Genomic DNA, 20,670 nt, shown 5'->3' on the forward strand with positions numbered 1-20,670 from the left:
TTTAATTCGGTACTTATTTATACTTTAGAAGTTTGTTACGTTTGATCAACTATTCATATTTTAATTATACCCCCTTTCTTCACCTAAATCTACGGTCATAGGCGTAATTCTTCTTTATTATGTTACATATAAGATGAAACAATTCATAATACATTTGTAGAAGAATAAACTACTACCAATCCGTAACATAATCTACAATATATAATGGTTAAGAGCAAAGTATTTAACACAGTAAAACATTTTCCCATAATCAGATTTACATAATTACTTAATAACAATAATGTATTCCTACACATTTATAAATTCAAACAAACTAAGCTTCTGGAAGGCCGTAAAAAACTTCTTTGTACACAACGTTCTGGATGATATTTGTAGCTGCACCAGACTCATCATCAACAAATATAGTGAGGCCAGTGGGTGAAGTTACTCGACTAATAACAACATAGTACTGTCCATGACTGAACACTGACTTAGGTAAGTATAGCTTAACTGTCTTCAGGGATTGACCTTGAGATTTGTTGATTGTCATGGTATAGCAAATCTGTAAAGGCATTTGTTTCCGTACCAATTTGAATGGCATCATTGTATCTGAGGGAGAAAGCTCCATACGTGCAATAAAATGCTTCGAACCAACAAACGTACCACATATTACTTCACACTCCACACAGAATCTCAGGCATTTGGTCACAATCATCCGTGTACCATTACACAAACCTAGGGTTTGGTTCAAATTACGCTTAGCATAACAACAACCCCAACCTTCAGTTTCAGATCATGAGATGGCATCCCAGCTACATTTAAGGAGTTCAAATACTCTATTGGGAAGGCTTCATTCAGATCCTCATCTGTCCCACCAAATTCCTCTGCAGAATCAACATTAAAATAGGACACAGATTCTCTGGGGAGCTTGTCTACAATAAGCGAATTGAGGTGGCCCACAGTCTGGTTGGTAGGGGTCAAAATAGCTCTCTCGCTCAAGTACTGTGTATTATGCCCTTTGTGAGCAAAATTAGGATACGTGCTACAAATCATGTTATCAACTGTGTTTTTAGTTTGTACGTCACAGAACTGAGACGGAATCAAAATTTGATTTTCAGTGACTGGGAAATTGCAGACTCGAGGTGGACTGACCTGGCCATTACCAATGTCAAGTACCCATTTTGCAAACTTTTTAAACTCTTCACTTTCACTATCACTCTCACCTTATTTCAAGTGCATGTTTTCTGTCAGCAAGAATACTTGGCAAATGGACCACAGCCGTGACCTAGTGATACATGCAGCTACAATATCAGTACGATCTCCATACGTAATTACTGGGAGGATTTGACGGAAATCACCACCCAGAGCTACGGTAATACCGCCAAACGGCATGGTGTAACGTTCTGGATCAACAGCTTTCATGATATCCTTCAACGATCGGTCTATGCATTCAAATGCGTACTTGTGCTGCATAGGCGCCTCGTCCCATATTATTAGTTGTGTCTGCTTTATGAGTTGCGCAACATCTGAATCATGGGCAATATTACATGTTGAACATTCATCAAGAACTATTGGAATTTTAAATCTGGAATGCGCGGTCCGACCACCGGGCATTAATGTGGCAGCAATCCCTGAAGAAGCAACTGAAAGCAAAATTTTACCTTGTGAACGTAACTTACATATAAGAGTTCTCCATAAGAATGTCTTTCCACAACCCCCACTATCATAAACGAAGAAAATCCCTCCAACGTTAGTGTCAATAGATTGTATTACTGCATCATATATTTTCCTCTGCTCCTCTGTACAGTCCTGTAGTACTTGGCAGTTTCATACTCCATCTTCCTGGTGTCATAGCTTGTCTCTTCAATTATCAAATTGTTTGTTTCATTGTTCAAATAGCTGCGAGGAGGTTGAGGCAACTGATCAAATTTCTTCAAGGATTTACCAACTGACCGGAGCAACTCATCTATTTCTGCAATATTTGATATCTAAAACTATTTAACAACATTCACCCAATTATAGAAAAAATGACGAACAATTAATGGACTGCATTTCCAGCCCACAAAAATTTTAAAATTTGTCCTACACTGTAATGTAAAAAGGTGTCATACCTCCTAAAGCATAGAACTGCAGTTGCATGTCATTAAGAGTGAATAAGGTATTTGGACAACTTTGACGTCGTCTGAGTAAAATGTCATCAACCATGCTCTTCTAATGTGTACTCCATAAAGTCTTCAAATCAGTGACTTTACAATTGACAATAATATGGACAAAAAGCTGTCAAACCTGGGGAGGTAATCCACCTGCAGAATCTTGAGTCAACACTTCATGCCATTCTTTATCATCGTCAAGTAAACCACACTCTTTACAGGCATCGCGAAATATACTGTAACATACTACATTAACGGTACGTAAAGACTCAAAGGAGGTGGCACCACGTACCTTCGTAAGCAATAAACGAAGAAACCAAGGCTCACCCGTACTGTGATGCACATAACATAATCTACCTATTTGAAACCCATGCTTCCTCATGGTCCATTTCCTCTCACCATCATTCCACACATAAAACTGTGGGATTTCATCATAAGTGTACTTCCGTGCATTAACATCAACAGAGTTTAAATAAAAAAAGGCTTCCAGTTTACTGAACTTGTTCTTCTCCCTGGCAACAACTTTCCCTAGCGCTTCATTGGCACGGAAGGTGCAGTTTTTCTCACCTGGTAAGTAAAATTGAAGTCTCTCAACAGATATACTTCTATGATGGATAGGGAAGCCAAAAATCCTATAGGCTGATTCAGCACCGCATAAATATCTCCCATCAAAATATGCATTTATCTCATCTATTCCCCCCTCATCAGTGTCATTCGCTTGCCTTTTTCTCTTTCTCTGGACATGAACCGTAACACGATCATGGCCTTTCAAACAGTATTTAAATAAATACTTAAGACTGCGTGCATGACAACATATTTCCACATTCATATGGCATTGATACTTGACTAAAAGATCCTGGTTGTATGATACTACCCACTAGTTGTCCAGCTCAGCCTTCTTTATTTCAACAGTAATGTTTGTCCTGCGTCGCATATACATCGGGAAGCCACTGTCATCAAAAGTAGTTCGAGCACAGTACCTGAAACCATTCAATTATTACAAAGTTTAGGTATTAGGGTAACTTACTGGATTCTGAAATGACACAAAAAAGGGTATGCCTATATCTTATTTTTTCAGAAAATGACGTATGCAACGTAAATCTTTCATGCATGGAGACTTTACATTTTGCAAACCACATGGACCGTGGATCATAAATTCCTTCACGGCTGCATAACCAACCGGATCTAATAAAGGATCTGGGAATTCTGCGGATATAAAATTATCCATATTCTGCTTGAGTTTTTTTTTTTGAATCAGCATCAAGCCATATTAACATATGTACATGTGGAAGGCCTCTTTTCTGAAACTCGACGACATACATAACTGCAAAACGGGAAAATTTAGATTATATTGGCAATATGCAAACAAAAATCTAATTAGAAATTAAACTAAGAAAGTCCTGGTAAACAATCTTACCTCCAATACAAACACCAAAGTGTTTTTTGTCCTTAATATCTACCATTAACTGATCAAGTTTTAGCCTAAACACCCTTGATATGATGTCAGGATAGTTTGGGGCAATGCAACCAGGCACATACTCCATCATCTTCTAAATTTCATCCCAAAGAGAATTACAGGTCATAGTCAGGAATATGTCAGGATGTCCGATGTAACGGCATATGACCAGCGCATCTTGAAAATTTTGTTGCATGTATCGCTTCGAACCAACGTAGCCAGCTGGCAGAACTATACCTTTACCGGTATTTGAACTGTCCACATCACCTCTGCTAACAGATCTACAAATATTGTTGTATAATTCATTCCGTAAAGTAGTTTGGTGAGTATATATCCACCATAGTCGTGTCTGTTTAATGGTAGAAAAAGCATCTACCATATACTGTTGAAATAGTCTTCCACCTAGCCGAGGAGTCAAACCTACAATACAACTTTCATTATTTATTTCCGGGGAACATAAACAAACATATATTAATTTCTAAATATATCTTACCATCAGACTCTCTAATTTGGAAAGTATATGAGTAGTAATTCTTCAGAGATAAAAAGTCACGTGGTTTGCAAGAACTATCAGCAGTCTTTTGAAATTTAATCTTTGGGTGAAATTCATCTTCTCCACGTGGAAAGAGTAAAGGCTACTGTAAAGCCATCAACTTCGGATGAACATAAGAAACACGGACTAAACCTTTACCTTTTTCATTAACAACTATATCACGGTCGCCACATGTTTCTTCAGTGTCACCAACCATAATGCCAGCAACTTCATCAGTGCTAGAAATATGACATTCTCTTCCACTCTCAGATCTGATAACTTTGAGTGTAATCTGCAGCTCAACTATTTCATCGCTTTCATACAAATCACGATGCTGCCTAAACTCACCAACCAATTGTTTTGTTTCATCTAACATTGTTATAAGACCTCGTACAACCTCTTTATCAACACTTTCTCGGTCATGAACACTAACCCACCGAAGACGATTATCAACTTCGTTAATGGTGTCATAAATGTAAAGTTGACAAAATTTGGGGGTTTCATTGTCATTCGGTATTAAAGATCCAAAAACATGGTGGTTCTGACCATTTAATCTGTATACATAAGGCGCCCTTCCGTTGTTAATTGAATGATCTATGTTACCACCGGTAGAAGTAAAGGCAAAAATTGCATTGTAGAGCCGTATCAATCTATGAAAAGTAGGACCTCTTTTCTTTTCGTTGTATAAATCCAGCAAATACTCAGGGGTAGGAGGGATTTGAGGCAATCTCATAGCACCTTTCATGCAACAAAGAGAAAATATAGGACAGCCTTTAGTCACATTTTAATTTACCCTTTCTTCCTTCCACATTCGAGCATGACATTTCGAACATATGGCAGTAGGACCACCCAAAGAAGCATACTCCTCAGGAACGACACGTCGCGGTGCACGTCTGCTCTGCATCAAATTACAATCTGAATTCATCCCATCAACAATTACGTAAGACATAACAAAAACGCAATATCACATACATTTCACCTTCATTAAAGTCATTACTTTCTTCCTCATCATCACTAACCATCTCATCTGCGAATAATTCTCTACCAAATCCAGGATAATTTTCCTTCCCTTTCCGGTTCAAAGGTTCACGTCCATTTAAGGAAACATCATTAATGTTTGATCGCGTTTCCTCTATTTCATAATTAAAACAACTATTATTTAGTTATTCCTGTTACCATAAGGATAGACAGACAAAAGCTTAACAATGCTAGAATCTAATATTTACCTCTCAACATATTTCTAGAAAATGAGGCGCTACCTGAATTTGTTACATCTGATAAAGGAATTCTGTCCTGACTACCTTCAAGAGGATTCATGTAGTTTACTCTGCTATTTGATCGGGGAGTAACAATAGGACTACTACATTCTACCAACCAAATATTAAACGCATTAATGCTTCATCAACATAAAATAGCAGTTGCTTTGCAAGAAAAACACAGAGTAAATTAAAAAAACAAACAGTACTTGCAGCTGTTTCATTCAAGTGGCATAACCTAGGCAAGTCACCAAGTTTCCTCCTCTTTTCCACCAACCTAACAATATTTGGCGTGGATTTCGTCAACATACCTGCATTACAGACAAAACAATGGGTAGTCAGAACATAAGCCTAAGTATATTTGCGGTTTAAATTTTGTAAGAATTAGAATCTGTACTTGTAGGTGTTTTGTTTTGGCTCCCACTACTAACTATTGCTGGGGTGAACAGAGGTGATCGGTTCGTCTTGGTTGACGGAGTATGAACGTTGGCCATTGATCCTGTTAACACGGGTGCTAAACAAACACAAACAGAAGTCTTACTTATATTCACACATACGAAGAGAAGGTATTCAATAACAACTAACTTACATGTGGTCGTACTCCTTACCCGTGGAAGAAGATAAAGCACAACGATCAGCAACAGCAGAGTCGACAACCACATTCTATTTGTTACGATTCAATTATTTCGTTCTTCTGTACTTCCGACCATAATCTGCATTCAAATCTTCTAGGTTAAAGAACTTGTCACCTTCTTCACCAGCCATACCTTGCACAATGAATCAACCCGTAGTCAAATTAACAACAGGAATTTGTATACACAATCTTCAAGTGGGTGAAGACACTATTTAAAAGAGGGGGAGAAGTCACTAATTAACCTAAAGAAACTAATTAGAATTTGAATTTCAAATTCAAAAGTGTATAGGACACATTCTTACCTTCTAAGAGAAGCTTACGAAGCTTTCAACATAAGCTTTCTTCTCATCCAATATAATCTTTATTATCATCCAATATGTAATTTTAAAAAACTAATCAGTGACAACTTTAGTAATTTTTTACAACTTGGTGGGTACAATGATAAAAAGGGGTTGAAGTTACTATTCAAAAGGAGTAGTAGGAACTATTATATCCATAAATAGATTATGAAACTTGGCCCTTGCTAGTTGCTATGGGTGTTATTATTCTCAACAAATACATCTACACTGGTCATTTTGTTAAAAAAGCTTAGTCAGTTGGGGGCCATTTTGGCAACCCGTTGTGAACAATGTCTCATTTGAAACCGGTGTACTCTAGCGGAATTCTGTTCTGCAGCTAATTGCTTTTGAGTCCTCTAGTTGCTGGATTCATCCCTATATTTTTGTTTGATTTCTAGTCTCTACAGTCTACTCCTGTCCCCTGCAAATTACTTAGTCTTATAGATCTATTTTTCTCATGCTCAAACATCACTGTAGTCCCACACATTCGACATTTTTGGATAAAAACACTTTTAAAATAGCAAATAGTCATCTAGTAGACCTTACATTTTGCTTGAATAATAATTTAAGGATGCGAAATACACATAACGCAGCATTCGTTTGAACTTGGACCATGTGAGCGATACACAAAGTTAAGGTTCAGATGGCAAAAAAAGAAAATGATAGAACTCTATCAGTAAATATATTATAAGAACCTCACATTTCAGTGGCATGTATCTCATTCTACTCCGGCCAACTGAAGATTATGAACCCTCAGATATGCATGTATGTGACAGACTAAACCGTTAGTGCACTAATCACTGCTACCCTAGGCTATACAAACAAAAGTTTCACTATCAAATTGCTATCTTGTAGTGAACTCTAGAAGATGAACAAATAAGACACGCTAGCTATCTATACTATACTATATTATAATAGCCGGAATAGAGATAATTTGGTTCAACGGTTTGGTTCAACGGTTTGGTTCAACCATAATTCCCTAATTTTGATTATTACAAAAATAGATAAATAGTGTTATATATCTAATAAACTGCTAAATTATTAAACTACTACTAAATATAGTATACTTATCCTACTAAATTACGAATACAACTTATCATATTATTAAAAGATATAAATAATAGTGTTATATTGTTAAACTACTAGAAATAGTCTATTTATTCTACTAAATTACGACCACGTGTTATTCTATTATTTTTATTATAAATTTATAATCATTATATATTTATATAAATATTTTAAAAATATAATATAACTGGAGAAATAAAAATTTAAAATATTAATGGGAACTCGTGCATCGCATGGAATTTATGCTAGTATACGTAATGACAAAAACTTGCATTGCTTGGTCCCGGCATATTGCAGGAAATAGACCACACTCGACAGTCGATATATGAACTGAGGTTTAAATGTCATACCTAGCTAGACAGGGGACCAGTTGAGATTTTTAATCCTTGATAACCAAAGAATAGATAACGACAAGGCCGCGTTAATTATACAAGCTCTTCTTTAAAAAGAAGAAGTAGAAAACCATAACAATTCAAAGTTTACATAATCCAGAGGATTAGAGCAAGTTAATCAATAGAAATACCCAAAGAGTATAACTTTTTCTTTTACTGAATGTAAGCGGTATGTAAATGTGTTTCATGGTGGATTGAAAAGAAAAGATGGATTTGCATATCCAGAACTTGGATCTTACCGGGGGAACAAGACAGAATCACAAGAAGTTAAACATATATGATTCAGAGAGAATTATATATATCGTTTTTTTTTAATGAAAAATCGTGACAGAAGTGCAATTTGTGTGGCTTATGTGTTTGGACATGCTACAGATCATAAACAAAATGCAGTTACATCAAATCTTTTCAAGAGATGGAAAGTTGATGCGGTCATTGCATAACGTCAAGAGTTTGTAAAGTAAATTTAATTATAGTGGAACCACTATCTCTTTGTTGTAACCTTTCGTGAAAGTGAAATATCAAAGCAACATTCCATTAAGGTCAGTCAGGCCATTCGAATTTTTTTTTAAAACAACCATGATATTTACATATATATATATATATATGCATGGCTAATACGATCATATTTACGAAAAGATGACATGTTTTGAGACTCTATTTTTAGAAGACTTGCGCGATAAATATTACCTTTGTTCGGAAGAATTCTGGGTACGTACACAAAAATGTGTAGAATTTACGAATCATATACTGGATACATGCTTGCAGAAACAACTAAACAAAAGTTAATTAGTGCACTAATCACTGCTAGCTAGATAACTAGCCCTGTACAGACGAAAAGTTTCAGTATCAAAAATTATATGTTGTGTAACGAGTCAGAAATGTGCCAGGACCGGGATAGCTATATTTGTATTGCTGGATCCCCGGGTGTGGGAAATAGACGAGACTGAGCTAAGTTTAAATGTTGGACTTCCTAGCTAGGGGACCAATTCGATGAGCAGGATATTTAGCTTTAATTATTCTTTTTTTAATCTGGTGTTCAGATCAGCTTACACGCATATCGACTGATCTTCAAAACGTCTCGCACAACATCTCAACATCATGATCCCTACTTAAATAAGTAAATTTAACTATAATTGAACCTAAGACCTTGGGAAGAAATACAGCTTTAATATTTACCTATTGTTTTAAAATTTAAAAGTCATGTATATATACACTTGCCATTTTGACCCTAAAAGTTTGCTTTTGTACTCCATTTCAGGTCAAAACGAAGGACTATAAGGCAAGGGGATTGAAATAAACTCATCGGTTTCTATTTCTAAAATTGTTGAATAACTTTAAAGACCGCAATATCAAGTCTTCTCGAGGGTGGTACTCAGGGGTGGCTATAGGCGAGTCTTGCGCTAGGACTCCAAACACTTAAATGCTGTTAAAATTTCAAGCCTCGTACAAAATTTTGTTTAATTAATGACAACACCACGAAACAAAAGTAAAGAGTGTCTACCGAGTGTTAGTTAAACTTTTCTTGAAAGTGCTTGGACTAGATGAATGTGTCATATTTATGTGTTTCACTTGTGTCGTACCAGCTCAGTGTAAAAGAAAAGGCGGATATCACCCAAAGAAGAAGAAGATTTGGGTATGTGTATGCATTGACACCAAAAATCACAGTTTACACGTAAAGCTGTATAGCATACGTTGTGTCCCACACCAGCCCCCATTAAATTTTGTAAGTTGCATAACTTAATTGTTTTACCATGATACAGATTTCAATATGCAATAATATCACGTCTTTTTACTAAATGGATAATTTTTTGAAGTCTCGGAAGATCAATTGTTAAACCCTAGGCATTCCCTTTGAACTACAGGATACTGAAACAATGTCCTCTGGTCACCAGGATCATCTACGAACCGGCGATGCATGCACCATTAGCATTACATCCGCTACAAGAGATTCGGGCTATTGAGACAGAAGGATAGTAAATATTTGCTGCAATTTGCCCTACATTATCGATTGAATTACATTCGCTTAAGTGTCTGTATAGGTATTAAAGTATAGCCAGGGAAAAGTTAGCTTCAAGATTTATGATGATGATACAACATAATGGAATTAACTCAAAACAACAGAATGATTCAACGAGATCAATCCGAGATTAAAGCATTTCAGTTTCCAGAGGTTTTCTAGTAGATAAGGTTTAGGATTTAATGTATATCTTAGTTTGACTGGATATAATCTTTCTCTCAACAAACCTTATCTTAAACGTAGTTTGAATCTTTCAAATAATTGTCCTTAACTAAGTTTATTCAAATACTCTAACAGATTATCATCTTTAGGACTCTTTCAAATATTTTCAAAATTGTTCTTGATAATGTTTATCTTATCATTTGTTTGAAAACAAAATCTGTTAGACTTTGTCTATATATAACTCAAGTATTTCAGATTTGAACTTAATGCTTTCAGGTCAATCTCTCTTCATCTGAAACACTTTCTTGTTCATTATTGTCAAGATACAAATTCAGTCGAACAAGATATAGTTTAAGTTGTAATCAATTTGTTTATTCTTATACTCGTGTATTCATATCAACTTTGTGCCGGGTTGTGGCAAGGCTTGATTTCAAAATATAGCAAGGTAGCTAGAAGGCTAAGGAATAGCAGTGGGTTGGGTAGCAAGGTAGCTTGGGAAAGGGTTTCTTTCAGGTGCTATATTTGTAATCAAGGAAAAGACTGTAAGTTCTTTTATTAAAGTTGAGATAATACATTCTCTATGCCAGTTGGCATAGGGACTTAGATGTAGGACATAGACTAGGATTAAGGGCCGAATCAAGTGAAAACTTTTGGTACTTTTACTTTATTCAGTTTTCAGCATACTGCATTTATATTCTGTTATTTTTATTCTGCGGTTAAAAGAGACTGTCTCATTCTCTGTCTCATTTATAAAGGGACTGTCCCATTTGCATAAGTGACTGTCCCATTTGCTTTGACAGTTATAATATAATACATATCTATCGAGCCTTTGAATTACAATTGGTATCAGAGCAGGTGCATTTAATTCTCTTTTTAGTGTTTATTTTGCTAGCGATCCATGGCTTAACCAAACAGGTATTCGAACAATTATCCTCCGTTGCTCCACGGTGCTGAAAATTACAACGACTGGAAATTCCGCATGAAAACTTCCTCCAGCGTGATGCTTTTGAATGGGATGCTGTAGAAAATGGCTTTATAATTTCAATGAAAGATGGAAAGTCCAAATCCCTCAAGGACCTCTCTCCTGAAGGAGTGAATGCAATGAACTCCAATGCTAAAGCTATGAACTCACTTCTTAATGGCATGGTAGCTAGCGAGTTACGAAAAGTATCTGTATGTACTACTGCAAAATAGATCTGGGATACGATCAAAGTCAGCCACGAAGGCACTTCTAAGGTACGTGAAGTCAAACTTAGCATGCTAATGAGTGATTATGAAGGTTTCAGGTTGGAAAGAGATAAAAGTGTTCGAGATGCACAAGGAAGATTCCTGACTTTGATGAACTCTATCTCGCTATTGGAAAGGATCATTCCTCGATCTGAGATCAATAGGAAAATCCTCAGGGCAATGTCAAAGAAGTTTGCTCCAAATGTTACTATTCTGCAGGATTCGACAGTTCTAACGACTATGGATACTTTAACACTCTTCAGTGAATTGGAAGAATTCAAAAATCAGCTATGCAGATATGATGAAGAAGATGAAGCTCATCGTAAAAAGACTCTTGCACTCAATGCCGAAGCTGATGAGTCTCCTGATGATTCTGATGAGGAAATTGCTCTTCTGACCAAGAAGTTTCATAAATTTCTTGCCAAACGGAATGCCTTTAAACGACCTATGAAGTCACAGTTTCCAAAGAAGGACATTAAATCTAATTCTAGCAAGGAGAATAAAGCAAATCAAAGCAAAGATACATGCTTTGAATGTGGGAAAAAAGGGCATTTCAAAAAGGACTGCTACAAGATGAAGAACAAGAAGAAGGCATTAATCACTTGGAGTGATGATGAGTCTGATGTTGAATTCGATTCGGATGATGAAGTCGCTCAAATCTGCTTTGCTGGACTCGATGACAGCTCCGGTGACAATGATGAGGTACAAAATATAAAATATAATTCAAATATATCTTCATCTATGTTGAATTTACAAGTCCAGGTTAAGAAGCTAAAAGAAAAGAATGCTTATTTAAAACAAGCATTAAGTGAAGTTCTGAGTGAAATGGACGATCCTATGAAGGATGAAGCCTTGGCTGCAGAAAACAGATCTTTGCTTGAAAAGGTCTCAAAGCTTACTGAGGAAAATCAATATCTCAAGAATGAGATTGAGATGAAGGATGTATGTCTGGAAGCATTGAAGAAAGAGACAGCCTCAGTTGTTCCAGAAAATGTCAAACGAGACAGTGCTCCTAACCCTTTGCTTCCTGAACTAAAGCAGAAAGTGGCTCAGCTTGAAAAAGATTTAGTAAAATGTTTTCATGGTGAAGGAACTCTGAATGCTTTACTTGCTGAACAAAAATCTTCTCTTGATAAAGGAGGATTAGGATGTGAATCAATAAAGAAACATGCATTTCAAGGTGGTTACAAGCGAGCTCCTATGAAGTATAACATGCCTTATGAGAAATGTCGAGATTGTGGAAAATCGGGTCACACTACTTCTGAATCTAAATTATGTGGTATCAAGGACCACTCTTCTAACTCATCTTATAGATCGTCTGCTAGATATAAATCTGCTAATGCATCTATTAATATTGTTCAGATGTGGATTAAGAAATAAGAGAGACATTCATATAAGATTTGTGATACTAACCAACAAGGACCCAAGGTTCAGTGGGTACCTAAGAGATAAAGCAATTTTTGCAGGTTTGCTTGAAGGTTCATGTTCCGTAAAATAAATGGATCATCGACAGTGGTTGTTCACGTCATATGACCGGTGATAAATCCAAGTTTCTATCTCTAGTTGCCAAGGAAGGTGGTTTAGTTACTCTTGGAGATTCTAACCCCGTCCGAATTATTAGAAAAGGCACAATTGGTAATAACAGGTTTGTTATTTCTAACGTTCGTTTAGTAGATGGTTTGAAATACAATCTTATTAGTGTAAGTCAACTTACCGATGCTAGTCATAAAGTTAAGTTTGATAAAGATGTATGCTATATTGGTACCCAATCTAATGAGTTTGCTTTAGTTTCCAAAAGAAAAGGGAATATTTTCGTGTTAGATTTTGATGAACAGCAGAAGGAAATCTGTCTTGCTACTGTTCAAGATCAGCAGAATCTTGGCATCGACGTCTAGGTCATGTTCACATGGATCTCCTTCAGAAAATATCTTCTCATGATCTGCTACGAGGTATGCCCAAGCTGAAATACAAGAAGGTTGAACCTTGCTCGACATGTCAGCTAGGAAAACAGGTGAAAACATCTTTTGTTGCTAAGAATTGTTTGTCAACAACTGATCCTTTACAGCGTCTTCACCTAGATCTTTTTAGTTCTGAAAGGTATGTAAGTCTTGGAGGTAAAAATTATGCATTTGTCATAGTTGATGATTACTCACGGTTTACATGGGTATTATTCTTACGTACTAAAGAAGCTTTTTTTGAGTTTAAAGATCTTATTACTAACCTTGAAACTAAGTATTCATATAAGCTCAAGACTATCCGTAGTGACCATAGAGGTGAATTCGAGATGGATTTTATAACCTTCTGCAAATTGAGAGGGATCACTCAAAAATTCTCAGCTCCTCATACTCCTCAACAGAATGGAGTAGTGAAACGCAAGAACAGGACACTACAGGAGACAACAAGAACTCTTCTGCATGAGAGTAAGCTTCCTCGTAATTTTTGGGCTGAAGTTGTTCATACATCATGTTATGTTCTTAATAGAGTTCTTATCCGTCCTATATTGCTTAAAACTCCTTGTGAATTGCTTAAGAAAAAGACTCTCAATATTAGTTATTTTCGAGTATTCAGTTCCAAGTGTTTTATTTTAGATACTCAAAATAATCGAGGCAAGTTCGATGCAAAATCTACGGAAGGAGTACTCTTGGGTTATTCTACAACAAGAAAGGCTTATCGAGTTTTTAATTCTGTCAAGAACAAAGTAGAAGAATCCATAAATATTGCTTTCAATGAATCGTCAAGCAATATATCTCAAATTGACGAAGACACTGTAGATCAGTCGTCTCATTCCCAAATGAGACAGTTTCATTCTGAAAAGTGTTAGTCTCATTCTGACAAATCGAGCAGTCAAGGCTCTCCAGGTCTATCGCAGTCTTCTGATAATTCTTCAGGTTCTTCTCAAGATTCAGATAAATCTTCTGGCTCTCCAAAGACTCCTGATAGTGTCTCCAATGTGTTCTCTACTCCTCCTCCGGATAAATCTTCTCAAGCAGAAATAAGACCGTCCCATTTAAATGAAACAACTCCTTTTCAGTTCCAGGCTGACAACTCTAATGAGGAAGAGATGAGTAATATTCGTCTTCCTAAATCATCTAGAACTGTGAAGAATCATCCTCCTGATAATCTTCTTACATATTTGGATCAAGAAATTTCAACACATAGAAGACTTCATAATTTATGTGCTTTCTGTGCTTTTGTTGCTGAATTCGAACCAAAGAACGCTCAAGAAGCTATTGCAGATGAACACTGGTCAGTTGCAATGCAGGAAAAACTTAATGAGTTCGAGCATTGTGATGTCTGGGAACTTGTCCCACCTCCTCATGATGCCAAGATCATTGTTACTCCTTGGGTTTTCAAGAATAAGAAGGATGAACATGGAAATATCATTCGCAATAAAGCTCGTTTAGTTGCTCAGGGATACAATCAACATGAAGGAATCGATTACAACGAGACTTATGCTCCAGTAGCTCAATTGGAAGCTATTCGAATTTTAATGGCATTTGCAGCTCACAAGAAATTCAAGCTTTATCAGATGGATGTCAAAAGCACTTTTCTTAATGGCTATCTTAAGGAAGAAGTATATGTAATGCAGCCTCCAGGTTTTATTCATGAAAAGTATCCTAAATATGTTTACAGGCTCAAGAAATCTGTCTATGGATTAAGACAGTCCCCTCATTGTTGGTACGAACGTCTCAGTCAGTTTCTTGTAAACAATGGCTTCACTCACAGTACACTCGATCCAACTCTCTTTATATTTCATAAACATGATAACTTTCTTTTAGTTCAAGTTTATGTAGACAATATAGTATTTGGATCTTCTAATGAATCTTTGTGTAAGTGGTTTTCTGACTGCATGCATAAGGAATTTGATATGAGTTTGATGGATGAACGGCAATACTTTCTAGGTTTGCAAATTAATTAGTCTAATGCAGGAATATTCATTCACCAAAGCAATTATATTAAGGATTTACTCAAAAGGTTTGCACTTGAACATATCACACCTAAATCGACTCCAATGAGTACTTCAGTTAAGCTCACAAAGGATGAACAAGGTACACATGTAGATATCACTAAATTTCGAGGTATGATTGGTTCATTATTATATTTAACTGCCTCACGACCTGACATTATGTATATTGTATGCTTGTGTGCTCATTTTCAATCTCAACCTAAAGAATCTCATTTGAATGCCGTTAAACGTATTTTTAAATATTTAAAAGGTACGAGTGACTTGGGATTGTTTTATCCAAACTCCTCTTCCTTTGACTTAATTATTTTTTCAGATGCTGACTATGCAGGGTCACATGTTGATAGAAAACGTACAAGTGGTGCTTGTGAATTTTTAGGAGATTGTTTTGTTGCATGGCATAGTAAAAAGCAAACATCTGTAGCTCTTTCTACTGCTAAAGGAGAGTACATAGCAGTTGGTAGTTGTTGTGCTCAGATTTTGTGGATGCAACAAACATTGCAGGATTTTGGTATTTCTTTCTCAAATATTCCTATTTATTGTGATAATACCTCTGCAATTAATATCTCTAAAAATCCTGTCATGCATTCTCGTACTAAGCATATTGATGTTCGTCACCATTTTCTACGAGATAATGTTTCTAAAGCTAATATTGAGCTTATATACATATCTACTGAGAAACAGCGTGCAAATATCTTCATTAAGCCCTTAGCTGAAGATCGTTTTTGTATAATACGTCATGAATTAGGTATGTGTTCTTTGTAATTTATTATATGATTTTATGTTTTTTATTTATTTTCTTTGTTCTTAATTTGTTTTCTTATATTTCTTTATTTTTGTTTCTATTCGGGAATATTTGTTTTAGCTCGTTAATATTATATATATATATATGTATTAACTTGTGGTAGTTGTGTATGTATTAAATTTTATAATTATTTTATTAATAGTTACGTGTTTTACTGTGTACATGCAACTAGATTTGGTAAATCTTTTGATATGTCTTATCATATTCTTTCCTCTTTTCTCGTGCATGTATCTCAATATTTATACATCTCATTACTCGTCCCTTTCATTTCCACTTCTACCTCTTCCTCTTCTCACTCATATATATTTTATTTTTAATCTTTTCGGTTTCTTCATTGCTCACACATTTTCTCTAAACAATCTTACCCTCTTCTCTTAACCCTCTACCTTCTCTCTAACCATGGCTCGTAAATCCACTCACTTCACTCGATCGAGATCCGCTGCTCACCGAGCCCCAACTGCTGGTGCCTCGAGCTCAAAGCGTCGCAGGGTTGGTAAAATTGAATTAGAAGCGTCAAGCGGAGCGTTTGACAACTCATTTGAGCGTCATGCAAAAGCAAACAGTTCCAAAGTTTTGTCCAAGCCAATTTTGAAAGAAAGATTATGTGATCTTGAACTCCTCAATATGGTTGGAGTTTCAGCATTATTTAAAGTTGTCGGTTATGTATCGTTGTTGTCGCCCCCAGATGAGGTTTATCCTGAGTTAGTGAATGAGTTCTACGCGAATTTTACGATCTTATCAAAAAACATTATTTTCTCCTCGGTTCAAGGAAGCCCGGTGTGTTTCAAGGCAGACTTACTGGCAAATCTTACAGGTGTTTCAGATCAAGGTCCCTGTCCATTCACGACTCACCAAGCTTTTGAAGAGATTCCAGGCCTTCAGTATGAGGAACAACTTAAGGCAATACTCGGTGATAATTTTGTCTCTGTCTCTGTTAAACCCTTGGTAAATGACTTGACTCCTGTTTCTTTGTTGTTGTTTAGATTATTTCACTCTAATGTCCTTCCCCGCAAAAGAGGTCGCGATAGAGTAACCTTTCAGGACTCTATTCTTTTATCTATTTTTGTAAAGAAAATTCCCTGTGATTTGGCTTCTTTAATCATTTCAAACATGAGTCATTGTGCTAAACACGAATCTATGAACTTACCTTATCCCGGTCTTTTAACTCGTGTTTTTAAGTATTTTCAAGTGTTGACTCCCACTGTTGTTTCTGATAAGATTCGATTGTGTTCGATTTATCTGTTTTGACCTTGAACGGTATCATAGTTTCTGAGTCTAATGAGTTAATGTTTGATGAAACTCAAAAGAATTTTAGTGGTCTGCCTAAGTCACCGAATTATGCGTCAGATCCTTTTGATCAGAACACAGATATTTTGTTAAATTCCCTCTTAGCCAAACTCAATGAAAACTCTGCAGCTTTAGCATCCATGAACCATCATTTCGCGTCTATAGAGTCTCTTGCCTCTTTGACTAGTCAGGTGAGTATAATGCGAGCATCATACGAGTTGTTTAACAAACATGTGTGTCAGTCTCTTGATGGTATTAATGCCAAGCTTTCTGTTCTATATGTTCATGACAAGAGAGTTGCTAAAACTATTGACCTTGAGTTCGGTTCGTTACAAGAAGGTGTGGTTTCAACGGCAAAAGCCTGAGAGAAGGAGTTTGTGAAACTATTTTTCCAACTTGGTTCAGAAACAAAGTTTTTGTCATAACAGTTATCAGCTATGCAGGATAGAGCCAAGATGTGTTGGCATAAGAAGAAAGATTGGATCGGTGATTGCCCCTTGAAGAGATTACAATACCTCTCCCACTTCCAGCAGTTCCGCCTCCATCCATTTTTGGCATGACAAGGGAGGAATATAAGTCGAAGATTTTTGAATGGATGAAGGAGAGAGATGGCAAAGCACCTGATCACGATGACTTTGAGAAGCTGTTTACTGGATATGGGAAAGCTTATGTGTATCCTCAGTCCAAGGACAAGCCCTCTGGTTCAGGCAAAGGCAAGGGCAAGACTCAAGTGGATCTTTCATCTTCTGATGATTCTGAATGAAGGCCCCTTTTATAATGAAGGGGAGAAATTTTATGTTTTTAAGACGTTGTTTTGGTTTGTCTCATTTGGTTTTAAGACTTTGTTTGTGATGTTGATGTTTGAACTTCGATTTTTGGATGTTTTTTATGTGTTTGAATGATTCTGGATGTTTTAAAAGACAACCAGACACCCTGGTTGAATGGGTGGGTTGTTCTTTGGTTTGTTAAGTATTTATATAATAGAGATTGTCTCATTTGTGTGCCTCATTATATTTTATGCTTACTGTCTCATTCATTCATCTTACTGTCCCATTCGAATTGTTGTATTCATATCATATTTGTTATATATTATGTTGTTACTAATTCTTTCCTCCAGGGCTTTAAGTGTTTTTGATAGGGGGAGCAATATGTCATCATCATAAAAGGGGGAGAATGTTAGCTTCAAGATTTCTGATGATGATACAACATGTTAGATATATTTGATAATGTCATGGCTAATATAATTTATGTTTAGATTTCAGATCTTACTTAACATGACAAATCAGTACTTAACTGTTGATCAGTACTTATACTGGAAGTCAGGACTTAAGGATATCAGTACTTATATTATCAGGAGATAATTATCAGAAGTTAGATATCAGAACTTAAGTGCTGAAGGATGATTAGAGAAGGACAGTAGCTGATTAAAGGAAAGAAGATCGAGATAAACATAAGAAGAGATATGCATGAAGAAGGAATTCCGTGAAGAATGGAATACTTGGAAGAAAAGATATCTGATTGATATATTTTAGGAAGCAGAATTATATTCCATATCAATTAGCAATTATCTTGTAACTGTGTAGTATATAAACACAGACATAGGGTTTACACTATAAGTGTTATCATATATTCGAGAAGTTTATTCATTGTAACCCTAGCAGCTCTCGTGATATTTGTTCATCACTGAGAGGTAACAGTTCCATACTGTAACAGAGTTTATTGTTTCAATAAAGTTTGTTTTCTGTTACTTAAGATATTAAAGTTCGATTTGATTGTATTATACACTGTATTCACCCCCTCTACAGTGTGTGTGACCTAACAAGTGGTATCAGAGCCAATCTGTTAACACACATACAGTTAAAGATCCAAACACAATCATGTCTGACACAGAAACTCCAACTAAGCCTACTAAAACTGAAGAACCTCCAAAGCCACAAATTCGAAGTCGGTATGAGACTATCAGGGTTCCCATACTGAGACCATCTGAATATCCCATATGGAAGGTAAGGATGACCATGTTCCTGGAAGCAACATATCCAGAATACCTTGATAGAATCAAGGAAGGGCCTCACAAACTAACCAAGCTCGTTGTTGCAGTTGCAGGTGAAGCAGCAAAGACCGTACCAAAAGAGAAGAGTGATTATACTGCTGAAGATATAGCATCAATTGCTAAAGATGCCAAGGTACGACACTTACTGCATAGTGCCATTGATAATGTAATGTCAAACAGGGTAATCAACTGCAAGACTGCTAAGGAGATATGGGATGCTCTGGAAACAAGATGTCAGGGAACTGACACAATTAAGAAGAACAGGAAGACAATACTCACTCAAGAGTATGAACACTTTGACTCAAAGACTAATGAGTCATTGAATGATTTATATGATAGATTTGTCAAACTTTTGAATGATTTGAAAGATTGCCTGAGACTGATGCTGATGAGGAGATGATGAAGCTGTGTGCTCTTATGGTGAAAGGAATCACAAAGATTGCATACAGGAAGTTCAGGAAGGGAAAGAAGTTTTCCAGGAAAGGCATAAGTTCTGATAAGAAAAATTTCAGAAGATCTGAAGGTAGAGGAGGAAAGTCTGACAGAGGAGATTACACCAATGTTAAATGCTATAACTTTGGTGAGAAAGGCCACATATCTCCTGATTGCAAGAAGGTAAAGGGTGACAAAGGCAAGGCTCTTATCACAAAGCAGAAAAGCTGGACAGACACCTCAGACTCTGAAAGTGAGGAAAACTATGCATTGATGGCAAATGCTGATAAAGAAAGTGCTGAGAGCAGTTCTGAAGCTGCTGAAACAAAGGTACCTCAGACTACTTATGCTTTTCATACTGATGATATTAATGAGTTGAGAAGATATCTTAAAACCATGTTTGTTAGTTATAGAGATCAAACTTTAACATGTGAAAGATTAACTTCTGAAAATCTTGCATTTAAGAAAAAAAATGATTTCTTAGAAAAAGAGTTAGTCATGTTCCATCAAACTCAGAAGGATAGAGATGATGCTTTTTATGTAAGTGCTAAAAATGAATGAATCTCTAAAAACTGAGTTAGAAAAGGAAAGAGAGATTATCAGGTTTTGGACTAACTCTGGCAAAACAACTCAAAATTTTCTAAGTAGTGGAAACTGGAAAGAGGGCTTAGGTTATGGAGAAGATAAGAATGATAAAGGAACTGAAGAAATTAAGCATGTTGATAAGCAAAAGCCAAAGTTAAAACATGTTAAGTTTGTAATTGTAAAGTCTGAAAATGAGAAATCAGAAGTTACAAAGGAATTAACTTCTGACAAACTAAAACAGAAAAAGACAGCTGAAGTGAACATAGGCTTAATGACAAAGAAGCAGCTTAAGCATAAGCTGAAAGATGTTAAGAATGCAAACAAGGTAAAATCACC

At 36.1% G+C, this 20,670-nt stretch overlaps 1 protein-coding gene across 1 annotated transcript; it reads right to left on the reverse strand.

Annotated features, from left to right (window-relative positions):
* Positions 1-313: 313 nt before the first annotated feature.
* LOC141691172 (uncharacterized) lies at positions 314-6,138 on the reverse strand. The gene is made up of 17 exons (XM_074495911.1): positions 6,074-6,138; positions 5,805-5,887; positions 5,583-5,684; positions 5,344-5,484; positions 5,097-5,249; positions 4,949-5,032; positions 4,225-4,855; positions 3,755-3,866; positions 3,547-3,679; positions 3,450-3,453; positions 3,008-3,109; positions 2,266-2,926; positions 2,091-2,106; positions 1,753-1,951; positions 1,240-1,699; positions 736-1,131; positions 314-622 (listed from the first exon to the last, which is right to left on the reverse strand). Exons 1-17 carry the CDS (start codon positions 6,136-6,138, stop codon positions 314-316), a joined length of 3,651 nt encoding a protein of 1,216 aa, XP_074352012.1.
* Between the last annotated feature and the right edge of the window lie 14,532 nt (positions 6,139-20,670).

Source organism: Apium graveolens, chromosome 10, assembly GCF_009905375.1.
Source record: "Apium graveolens cultivar Ventura chromosome 10, ASM990537v1, whole genome shotgun sequence".
Lineage (NCBI taxonomy): Eukaryota > Viridiplantae > Streptophyta > Magnoliopsida > Apiales > Apiaceae > Apium > Apium graveolens.

What these genes read in the sequence shown, in the direction of transcription:
- LOC141691172 (XM_074495911.1), bottom strand. Translation starts at nt 6,138, where the DNA reads ATGGCTGGTGAAGAAGGTGACAAGTTCTTTAACCTAGAAGATTTGAAT. An exon ending in CTTGAATGAAACAGCTGCAA is followed by an intron (nt 5,485 to 5,582) that starts GTACTGTTTGTT and finishes TTTGGTTGGTAG; the next exon opens with AATGTAGTAGTCCTATTGTT. An exon ending in CCGAAGTTGATGGCTTTACA is followed by an intron (nt 3,867 to 4,224) that starts GTAGCCTTTACT and finishes CAATATTTGTAG; the next exon opens with ATCTGTTAGCAGAGGTGATG.